The sequence below is a fragment of the Anopheles arabiensis genome, chromosome 3 (assembly GCF_016920715.1).
Source record: "Anopheles arabiensis isolate DONGOLA chromosome 3, AaraD3, whole genome shotgun sequence".
NCBI classification, from domain to species: domain Eukaryota; kingdom Metazoa; phylum Arthropoda; class Insecta; order Diptera; family Culicidae; genus Anopheles; species Anopheles arabiensis.
In genome coordinates this window covers 13,711,627-13,723,686 of record NC_053518.1, presented here as the reverse complement: position 1 = coordinate 13,723,686, position 12,060 = coordinate 13,711,627, and the positions used below count along the sequence as shown (strand labels likewise).

General features: G+C 43.9%; 1 protein-coding gene across 8 annotated transcripts in view; it reads left to right on the top strand.

The window, feature by feature from the left end:
• Positions 1 to 12,060, top strand: part of LOC120899626 (probable G-protein coupled receptor CG31760) — a 74,655-nt gene that overhangs the window by 49,235 nt on the left and 13,360 nt on the right. For 7 of the 8 annotated variants that reach the window (XM_040305689.1, XM_040305690.1, XM_040305685.1 and 4 more), the window contains 5 exons: positions 5 to 413; positions 3,626 to 3,834; positions 4,126 to 4,375; positions 4,644 to 4,930; positions 6,674 to 8,425. In XM_040305689.1, coding sequence (XP_040161623.1) covers positions 5 to 413; positions 3,626 to 3,834; positions 4,126 to 4,375; positions 4,644 to 4,930; positions 6,674 to 6,761 — 1,243 coding nt within the window. In that variant the 3' untranslated portion in view covers positions 6,762 to 8,425. Of the gene's footprint in view, positions 1 to 4; positions 414 to 3,625; positions 3,835 to 4,125; positions 4,376 to 4,643; positions 4,931 to 6,673; positions 8,426 to 12,060 lie in introns of those variants that run through there. The other variant, XM_040305692.1, reaches the window with a different exon arrangement.

The window sequence follows — 12,060 nt, the reverse complement described above, 5'->3', positions numbered from 1 at the left end:
ACAGAACGACACTGCTCACCTTCTCCGTCATGTGCGCCGGGTTTACCGTCGTGCTCGCACTGTACATGTATCAGCACCGGAAGGTGAAAGTGTTCAAGGTGGCCAGCCCAATCTTTCTCACCATCACGCTGCTCGGTTGTGCCTTCATGTACCTGGAGATGGCGGCCATCTTTCCGATCCTCGACACCTACTCGTGCATCGCTACGAAATGGACGCGGCACATGGGCTTCTGCGTGACGTACACGGCGCTGCTGATGAAGACCTGGCGCGTCTCGCTGACCTACCGCGTCAAGTCCGCGCACAAGGTGAAGCTCACCGACAAGCAGCTGCTGCAGTGGATGGTCCCGATACTGCTGGTCATGTTTATCTACCTTGGCACCTGGACACTGTCGGCACCGCCGACCGCAGAACGGGTAAGTTGACACACACACATGTATACGATTGAAATTTAATTCTACCATCGTGCAGGACACGAAAAGGCGCATCTACATACGCAATTATGCGACGGTAGAATGAGCAACCGCTGGGGTGTAATAGAATTCTCTATCGTTCCTAATTTACGCCAAACGTTTCAACCTGTAAGCGGCACACGAGCGAGCATTTCAGGGCAGCAGGGTTATTATTACTCTACCTTGCACCACCGACCACCGGAAACGCTCCGTACGGTACCGCCCAACTGATTGCGGGAATCGACCCCCGGCCGATGCGATCCCACTGACCGTTTCTACCGGTCACCGTGTAAATCGGGCCAGCTCGACAACACATCGGGCACGAGCAATACATTTTTAATAATCCGCTTAATTACTCCTCCGGGCAGCCATAAAATCATTATCACCAAACTTGTTCCGGCGTTGCTGTTTTAGCACGTACGCGGACAACGCTACGTCTGCTCTACGGATGCTTTTCGGTGCGGTGCAAAATGGTGTCGGTGAGCTTACCGTGCAACCCTCTCTTTCTCTCCTTCCCAGGCTGCGTGGGTAGATTTCTGTTTTCCCCTCATTAAGGGCCAGGCAATGGGCTCGGAAAAGAAGACCCATTCCAGCACGTTTTATTTGTTATGTTTGCCTATAAACGTCGCTAGGGTTTCCCGGCCCCGGCACTTCGGATGTGCTGGATGTGAATCTGTGAGCAACTTTTACTGGGACTTTGATTGGGTCACGTAAGGGAACGAAATCTAGGTAAACTATTAGTGAGCGAGTTATGTGCGCTAGGCAGCGCAACCGCCGGGAAAATAAATATCATCAAATAAAGTTAAGAAATACATAATTTATACATCACACAAATGATTGGAAATGAATGAAGCTTGTTCCTCGGAACTGTCAGCCTCAAGGATGCGTCTGGCACTTGTTAGGACTATCGAGAAGGGTATGCGTGTAAAGCATAGCCTAATTTGCGTTGCGATCCGAATAATTGAAAAGCTCTACAGCTTTGATTTTAAAATTCAATAAATATTTAATGCTCTCGCTGCTGCCTAGTAAATGCATGAAGCAAGGGTTTCCTCTGTTCGGTTTAACAATTGAAAACAACTGTTTGAAGCATAATGATATGTTTAAACCTTCCGTAAAATACTCAAATCCTTTAAATTATGCCTCAGTTAAATAAAATATTAAGAATAAAAGCATAGAAGTAAGCAGAATCAGAGAAAAATACACCAATACTTTTATTTACTCGCAACAGACACTGTAAGCATTATTATATTCTCGAAATAAACGAAATATCTCACATTGTTGAAGTGTTCCACGTTAGCATTGCGAAAGCCTTGATTCCTCGTCCGATTCCATGTGTAATTCCATGTGTTAGCCCACCGGAGTAGTGGTGGGAGCTCGGAATCAATTCCGGAGTCGATGCCGTTGCTGAAATCGATTCCTATTCTAGACCCGAATCCGGAACCGATTCCGGATTTGACACCGGAGCCAATTCCACCGGAGCCAGGCTCCAAGATCGGACTCGACCTGGGAATCGCTCCAGTAACGGTATCAGAATTGACTCCAGAATTAGAATCAGCTCCGGAATAAGAATCAGTTCTTGAATTGAAATACAGGGTTTTCCCACGATTTATTGGTTGGTTCCCATCAATATTTGGTTGGTTCCCATATTTTTTGGTGCGTTTCCACGATTTTTTGGCCGTTTCTCAGAATTTTTTGGTTCAATTGTATTGATATCCATTCGGACGATTCCAATCAATTATGGGAACGAACCAAACATCTATGGGATACGATGAATAAATCGTGAAACGAGCCCAAAAAATTATGGGAACTGACCAATAAATCGTGGGAAATCCTGTAAGAAGTTTCAGAAGGGAAATCAATCCGGAAATCTTCATGGGAATGTACCGTTTATAAGTAAACTTGGATTCTTTGCGTCAATCAATACGTGGCAATCATTGGACCAAACGCCTATTCTTATGGAGATTCCGAAACTGACTCCGATTTCGAAGCCGATTCTGATTTTGTAGCCAATTCCGGAGCCAATTCCAATCCCAGAATCGATTCTGGAAACTGATCCGGATTTGATTCCAGAATACTTCGGAGCTAGGAGGAATCGATTCCGGCAAAAACTTCATTTTCCCTATCACTACACCGGAGCCTGGCCAGCTTGATACGCTTCACCCTGGGCAGTGAATCGAGAGTCGTCCGTTGCGACAGGTTCTTTGAATTAAACTGCTTTTTCAGGCTATAGAATGACCGGTTGGTAGCCAGCATTCTTGCACGCAACTCAGCTTCCATGCTGCAGTTTGTGCTGACCTTTGCCTCGAGATAGGTGAAATCTTGGACGGTTTCACACGTACGTACGAGTCACCCCTACGTAGGTGGGTTTTACACATTTAGTTTGTTGTTTTTCAGACATGCAAAGGGACATGTATATTTTGTATGACTTGAACTGTTGTTCAAAGTAAAAGAAAAAGCATAATTTTAATTATTATTGCCACACGAAAGTAATTTATATTAATATTTTTCTACTGTTCAACTCCATGCCGTAGTCCAGCAATGTTACACACTTTGTTCTATAATGTACCACTCATATCCAGCAACGAAGACATAGTTTAATTTTTAAATTATCAAACCACTTTTAAGTCTAAAATTTCCTTCAACCTACCTATAATGTAGGAAAAAGACAGGCTACAAATGTACCAAAGATAAATTAATTTTAAAAAAATCTTCCAAAACTCGTACCACCATTCAACATTAGCTTCCACTAAATATCAGTCAACTGCAAAGCCTTTTATATGCTTTAGGAAGTTTTATACACCAAGTAAGAACTTCATTGTAGCACCGTTGAATTGGTTGTATAGAAATTCAATTTAAAGTTAATTTTCAGCAAAACCGCGCTAACGACTGTTTAATGTTGCAATTTAATCCATTTTTATCCGATTATATGCAGTATAAAAACAAGAAAAAAAGCTCAGCATCAACTGACTGCAGACAGCATTTGGCTATAAAAGTGTGAGCTCCAACAAAAGCAAAGAAACCGTACAAAAACAACATTTTTATGTGATTTTCAGCTCCAGCTACCAGCATCTTAAAGCGAATGTTTTGTTGTGTTTTTTTTTGTCTGTGTGAAGAGTTCTAAATTTCCATACCCGTTTGCCCTTTCCCTCTCTCTCTCTCTCACACATCTCTTGCAGATCGAGGACCAGTACGGGTTGATATTCAAGCAGTGCTCGTACAACTGGTGGGACCACAGTTTGGCCATCGGCGAGGTACTGTTTCTTGCCTGGGGTATACGCGTCTGCTACAACGTGCGCAACGCCGAATCGCTATACAACGAGGCGAAGCTCATCTCCTACGCCATCTACAACATTGCCCTGGTCAACACGACCATGGTAGCATTCCAGTGAGTATCGATTAGTCTTCCAAAAGGCCCCGGCGAATTTTATGTCACTCCCCATCCCCCTCCCTACGCATGTTTTACTGCCTCCGGTAAGTTGGCCCGACTGGTTTTAAGCTGCCGAAATGACCTTCCAGCCGGGGCCTGCTAAAGCTGAAGCTCTTAAACACTCAACCATTTCCCCCTCTGCTCTCTACTGCCCATTAGTGAGGGTGATTTTAGCTGAAAAATTAATCCTCCGCTTTTTCTTCTTCTTTTTCTTCTTCTTCGCCTTCGAAATTCTTCCTCGCTTCGCAGCTTGTTCATTTTCCCGCAGGCTGGGCCGGATATTAAATACCTGCTCGGCTTCATACGTACGCAGCTATCCACCTCGGTCACGATAGCGCTCGTGTTCGGGCCGAAAGTGCTGCGTATACTGCGCGGCCAGGGTGACCAGTGGGATCAGCGGGCCCGGAAGCGGGGCATCACGGCGTCCTTCTCACTGAACGGCATCGGACTGGTGCCGGAGGAAACGGCCGACCTATATCAGGAAAATGAAGAGCTGAAGGTAAGGCTAACACCGGTGATAGCTATGACCACAACCAGTGTGAGTGTGTGTGTGTGGCTCCTGACAGCTGATTTTTCAATTTTCTCCCAATGCCATTTGCATTCGACACTTCACTTAACCGGACTTTTGCTATGCATATTTTTCTCTCCTCCTTTTTTCCACCTGGATTTGTGCATCCAATCGGAAAACTCGCCTCAACTCGACCGGCACTATCCTGATTGCGGCCAATCGGACGTTTGCGTGTGTGTGTGTGTGTTTTTCCCAAAAGGAAGAAATTCAGAAACTCGCTGCTCAAATTGAATTTATGAAAATTGTTCACATGGAAATGAACAATCGCCATCTGAAGCCGAAACCGGGCGGCTACTTTACCATGAAAAGTCCGCTCGGCAAATCGTTCGGCGGTGGCGCCGGTGGTGGCGCGGGCGGTGGCAGTGGCAGCGGTTCGCACCGGCACAAACACACCAAGGACGACTCGGTGAAGGAGCACAGCGGCGTGACGGAGGATGGACACAGCGGCACAAACAGTTGCTACTCGGGAACGGCCAACTCGATCGGGTGAGTTTTGTGGTACTTGTTTTGTTTTGTTGTTTTTTTAATGGTAAAAATCATCCCACCTCTCTGAGTCCCTTTCGCTCTTCCGACGTTCCCCGGAATTTTCCCTCGAGCGGGCACATGCCTGTGTTCGAACACAACACAACCACATGCGAGATTTGCAACGAAATCGAAACAACGCAGGCAACGTCAAAACTTTGTTACACTTTTTGCTGGGTCTTGTTTTTTTTGGGTCCATCTGGTTTGATGTCCGTGTGGTTTGCCGTTGTGGCGAGAGACTGTTGTTTGTGTACGTTTCTGGCGGGTGGTGGTGATTAGTGGACACACTATTAGGATTTGCCTGTCGGGTAACTTTGTGCTCCCGCAAGGGCTTGCGATCAATGATGATTTATTTTGGGAAGTTTTTCATCGTTTTGTATCACTTCTGGGAAGGTGGAAGAGGTGTACAGATCGAGCTAAATTGCTTATGGGCTTTTTTGTCTACATTTAGATAAAACAAAAGTTATATTGCGTTGTTTGTGTGAATATTTACGCTAAATTCAAACCAGGCACTGATTAATTCCATCAAACTGTTATCCTGACACGCGTCATCGCTAACGTACGCAGCCACTTTCTAGTTGAAAAGTACCAGGCGGCTCCATGGCTCCATAATTGTTTCTGGCTACGTAAGGAAAATTACTATTATTATATTTTGTTCAATTTGATGGACATTAATCATTAATGGAATATTAATGGCTTACATTAACTTAATTACACTATGATTTCAAACACCCTGAATGCGTACAGAGCTATAAAATGCTGTTTTTTGAAACATTTTGAAAATAATATCTCAAAGGTTCATCATAAAGTCATCATTGATTCGTTGAACATTTCAATTTTTTTCGATTTGTTTTTTTATTTTTTTGATAAGTTGTGCTCTTCCCTTTAGATGTTATTGTCTAGAAGTGTGTAATATTTTTTCCTTTATCTAAGTGTTTGTTTTGAAAAGAAAATATTTTTTTTTTGTAATTGATCCCTTGAGAAAATTCCGTGCTTTATTTTTAAGGATTGTAAACCTATCGTTTACATAAACATATAATGTATTTACTAAAAAGGTTATTATTTAGTTTTATTTAACGGGCCAAAACGCTAAATTGCTTTTAATTATTTTTATTATGTACACATTGGGTTATTTTATGTTGTTAAGTTTATAATTTCAAAAGCAATAATTTATGTTAAAATAAATCTTTTGAGCAATGCAACAATGTTTTTAATAATTTATTGTACACATTTTTTGTAAAAAGATGTGAAAAAAGATCGATTGTTAACAACCAATCATGACAGTTGATTAACAATAAACAGTTACCATTAAATTTTAGTTTCACATTTGAACACAAAGATTACCACAGTTTGAAATATATCCTTATGATGTGTTTATAGTTTGCCCATTTGTTTTCATTAGCGTTGATGGGTTAAAAGTTTTGTTTTGTTAATTTTATTTGGCAGCAATCAACAAAATTTGATTACAGTCGAATCTAATAATGCAACATGCATGCACCGACACAACGTGATAAAAATGATTTCATCCGCAGTGGCCGACCTGCTTTGAAGTTGTTCGCTACGTGCCCGAGTTAAGCAATCTCGGGTGCCGCCACACTTCCACTATACACGACGGGACGGTGGCTTGTTTTCGTTGCTTTATTTGCTTAATTTTCTCACCCATCGTTTTACCACCCTCCCTTTCTGCTTTCTTCTACCACACCGCAGCTTTACAGCGCAACCGACCACTACCACCACCACCACCAGTACGAGCACCGCGGCAAACAACAGCAGTGGGCTGACCGAGAAGGTATGACAAGGCAACCGAGATGGACAAGCAGGAATGGACGGTAGCAACCCCGCCAGCCCGTACCATTCATCGTCCAATTCTGCCACGTACACGGCAACGGACAGTACGAACCATGCCAGCGCCGGCTACAGCATCAACTACAGCGTCACCCAACCGGGCTGGGGGAAGCCTAGCGCTGGCAAAAACGCACACCAGCCCGTTTTCAATCTCAACAGCATCAACAACAACAACAACTGCAACCGTAGCAGTAATAGCGGCAGCAACGCAAACAGCCGCCCGAGCACCTCCCGCCACCAACCGGCGGTGGCTGCCACTAGCAACGATCACGATAACTGCAATAATAATCAAAGCAAGCTATCGCCAGTGCAACCGGCTGGTGCGATCGTGAAGGGGGCGCCCCGGGAGGAGCCCGATAATCGACTGAACAACAACCACATCGTGCCAGCACCGGCAGGGCCATCACCGGTCCCGTCCTCGCTGCCATCGCCGTCCGCTTCGAGCAGAAGCTTGCCGAGGACGGAGGACATCTCTATCGGGGCCGCCGATTGCACGACAACCGTCGATACGACGACCGATACGAGCACACACACCACCAGCGATACCATCGATCAGCGGCTGCCCGTGTACGTATGAGATGGGAGGCGGGGGCTGGTTGAGACCGGAGGCACCGGTGAAGATGAAACCGGGCCCAACCGCCACTCGAGATATAACCCCCATAACGCTTCGCTATTGTTGTAACCCCAATTCATCCCCCAACCCCCGTGTTGTCGTGTTGCGGACAGCGTGAGTGATGTGCAGGACGCCCTCCGCACCAACAAAAAAACAGGAGGGACAGAACATAAATCCTTCAGCAACAACACGACGAGCGCGCATTAAATATGGCCGAAGCAAGAACAGCGACCCGGTTTCGCAACATTCCTCGGCACCCAGAGGCACCAGAGCGCGCACACACACACCCCCCTGACCGCACAAGCACGTGATAATGAAGAGAAACAAGTGACACGATGTCAAGCGAATTACATTACCAGCCATCCTGAGCCAATGGTTGCAAATTCTCCTGGCATTTGCCAAGTGTTTTTTTTTTGTACCACACCACTGTCCGCTGGTGGCAGCAGCGGCTACCATTACGCGCTGACGCGGTTAGAGAGTGTGCGTGCGTGTATATGTGTGTGTGCCTGTTGGGGTTTTTTTGCGTGTTTGTTATTACTGCCAACTACCGTCTGTTATGCTTGTTATCTGTGTATCCGGCCGACTGACGAGGGGGCCGGACCACGGACCATTTCTCCCTCTACCGCGGGACTGGTGGTGGTCATGTTTTATGCTTAAGTTTTCACGCTTCTCCCGTCCTCCAGTGCACCGGAGGCAAGTGAGAGAGACAGAGAGAGAGACAGAGACTCCGTGACAAGGGGAACGTGTTTGCTGTAGCTAGGCAGCAGCTAGGATGATCTGTTGTTCTTCACCGCTGCCGTTGTTTAGTTTTGTGCGCCGTACCACCGTGCAACGGGAGAAGGAAAACTGACACCCCGGGACGATGATTTATGCTGCGTGCTGCGCGGGAAAGCGGACCACGGCACGGACATTGATGAAGAGCGATCCCGCCTCACAACAGTAGCAGCAGCAGCAGCACTTGCAAAGAACCGAAGCCGTAACGTACGCGTCTCGTCTCAAATGTAAGTAGTGATAGCAAGTAGCAAAATTTGAATAATCCCAACATAGAACCGGGACACAAACGCAAGCCACAATTCGTTCACTGAAAGAGGGAATTTGATCGCAATGTAGTTTGGCTTTCGCATGTAACCAAAACATAAATTTTGTCGTCTAACAATGCAATGCCAATGTTCTTACACTTGTTTCAAGCGGAATTTACAGGGTTTTCCCGGGAGTTCTCATAGTTGTGGGACACTTCCTAGACTCTTTCACATTGGAAGTGTAATTCATACTTTGGAAATTGAACTCTATGGCACCCTTTTTGGACAGGCTCGTCGGAAATTGCTATTGGTTTTGTCCAACAAGAGTACTAGAGAGTCCAATTCCCATTACAATAACTTTATTTATATGTAACAAAGAATCAATAAAGTGTCCCACAGCTATGAGAACTCCTGGAAAACCCTGTATGCATAGTAAATAGTACATTTTAGTTCAACATTTTCTGCAAATCTGTGCGCTACTCGCTAGAGATGGAAGTATTTAAAATAAAAAGTAAAGCTAACTAGTTACTTTTCCATGAGTAATTAGTAACAGAAACTAGTAGCGAATCGTCTGATTGTTGTAATATAACAATTTATTTAAAACTACTAAAAAAGAACTCATAGGGCGGTCCCATGGTACAGTTGTCAACTCGAATGAATCAATAACATGCCCGTAATGGGTTGAACTGGGTTGAAAGAGTAAAACTATCTAAAACAAATGACTAGTTAAAAGTTCTTCGTCTTCTTTGGCACTACAACCATTGTCGGTAGCTGGAGGCTTGCCTATACCACTATTAGGCTTGGCTTTCAGTGTCTTATTAGTTACCCGTAGCAGGATTGACAGTCCTACGTATGGGCGGGCACGGTCCATTCGGGACTTGAACCCATGACAGGAATGTTGTTAAGTCGTACAAGTTGACGTTTTACCAGTTACAGCAAAACATTCCCACCTATACTTTCAACATCGCTTGGTTAAGCTAAATTGCTTACTATCGAAATTGTTTCTTATTTTCTTTTTCACCCCGGATTGTAGTCCGTCTTGCCCTGCCATCCGCCATTAAATTGAGCTGCTTATTTATGACTTATTGGTTTACCCCAAAAGCAGTATAGTCAGTATTACTTACAGTCAGGAGTTTGACGCTTGTTGCTATGTCCTACCCTTTGACGAATGTTGCACAAATCCATCCTTCTTTACGATATCTTAACTAAGCACAATCGTAAAACCCCGCCAAACCACATTCAATAAATCTAACAAAATGAAGTATTTCTCTCCAAATACGTGTTTTGCAAACAATCAAACATTTACCTTTATTGTATATCCTAATAACTGTTTTGGCACATATTAAATACTCACTACAATCGATTTAAGTATAGAAATTCATTTAACAACGCCCAATTTATCGTAAGCGCAGTTAATTTGTCAACAAATGAAAAACCTTTTGCGTTAAAGACAATTGAAACAATAAATTAGACACTTCTATATAACATTCAAAGTGCAAAGTGACAAACATTCAAACACAAGCATTGATATAAAATTGCCTGCCGTTCTAAAAACAAGCCATTATGAAGTCCAAAAGTTTGAGATAAAATTTTAATTAATTATTTTAATACAACATATCAAAATAAATACATCAAAATAGTTTAGGTAGGTTGAGGCGCAAATTACTATAATTTTTACAAAATTTATAATCCTTCTGAGGCCAACGATGCCGTCCAATACATTGTTGCGATTCCTTGGCGTAACTCTCGCCACAGTCTAACACGCGCCAACCATTTGAACAATTTGAATAATTGCCCTCAGGACGGCTCGGCACGCTGCCGCTTAGCTGAACCGTGGCTAAAAAGGGTACGGTTGAACAAACATTGCAAGCAAATAGATGGCAGAGGCATCGCGTGGGTGACCTGTGTAGTACGACATTTAAAAAAATGAGAGCGAACACAAAAAGAAGGATGATACTCTGCCACCTCCACCTCAAAGAAAGCGACCGCCAGTCAAAGTGGGATGACGGAAACCTCGAAAAGGACCGGAAACTTGACCAAGACAAACCCTCCGACTCCGTCGGGAGATTAAAGGATTTTTCAACACACACACTGCTTATGCACGATGGGACTCTCTTAACGTGTGTGTGTTCACGGTGCACGGTGATGCTGATGGGAAATTACAGACACGTTATGGTTGAATTTATTTGTCCTCGGTTCACTGGACGGTGCTGAAGGGGTCCCCGTTGTAGGGTAGAAGGACCCAGGAATGCATGTACACATCCTCCCAGGTCCGAGCACACACGCCGGGTTGGGGCACCTCTTGTCAGATGCACAAATAGATTACAGTGCAGCTCGCAGTGAAGGGCAGAAGGATGCTGGTAGCTGGGGAAGGATCAGAGAAAGATGCGGTAGGGGTCGGTCTATTTTTGTAAGGAAATAAAAAAGAACATCCTTCTGCGATTCGAGGACAGACTGGCCAGGAATGAAGGGCAATGGTAGGATAATGAAGCTTTAAATTAAAGAGCTCGCCTTGATTATCCAGCTGGTGAAGCCTTTGCTGCACGTTGAGAAGTGTAGTCCGTTGTTACGGTTTAAGTGTGGTTCGCCCGGCAGGTGTGCACTTAGTCGTAGTGAGGATAATTAAAATGGTTTCTACATTTAGCTTGCTTCAAAATTTAATGAAGTGCTATTTGGTCAAATAGAACCCGAAGACACGATGCTGTTGCACCATTTCAGTTGAAATAATAACACATTTTCACGGAGGTGTTGGGCAACTGAACATACCTTGTTAGTTGATGCAATTTTGTAGTAACAAAATTACTGTTAAAGGATTTACATTCAGAAACGAATGTACTTGAGTAAAAACATTCTCGGTGAGAGGGCATCTACGACATAGTCAAAAGATTCTTCGAACAATTTGGAATTCCATTGTGGTTCTGTCTTGTTGTGCTTTACCTTCTATGTGGATATTGTACAGATGAACACTGGTTCAAATTTCATCGCAATTTCGTTTTAATTTCAGTACATATTCAATAGCTGAGGAGATGTGATTAATCTACCTTTTTCATGCAGTCAATACTCGACTTGAAGGGTTGCCGGGCTTCTCTTTTTATCCCAATGCTGCGGGACCCTTTCGTGAATCTTTCTTAAACAATGCCAAGATTGTAGCATTATGCTAGAAAACGTTGGGGTTTGTCGATCGTTAAACTCTTCTGAATCGTTAATCTCTTCAGACGACATTGATTCTCAGGCGAATCGTCCTATTTTAACATTGATAAGAGTATTATTCAGTTGCTTGTAGTTATCAATAGTTCTAGGAAGCCTTTACAGACAAGCATATGACTATGTCATCCATCAATTACTTTACGTAAAAATTTTACGCCATTTTCGACCCCCACCCCCTATAGTTTAACAAGCTGTAACCGTTGAACCTTTGAATTGGATTGGTATTACACGTGTTTCTAGCGTTACAGTTGAATATCGTGCCATTTGCTTCGAATCGCGTGTCGTCACCTGCGAATCGCATGCCACTATCATCAAATGCGTATCTTTACAATCGAATGCGTGCCACTGGAATGCAACGTTACTGATTACTGACGTTACGGAATGCTTACGATCCTTTGATAAGTTTATTC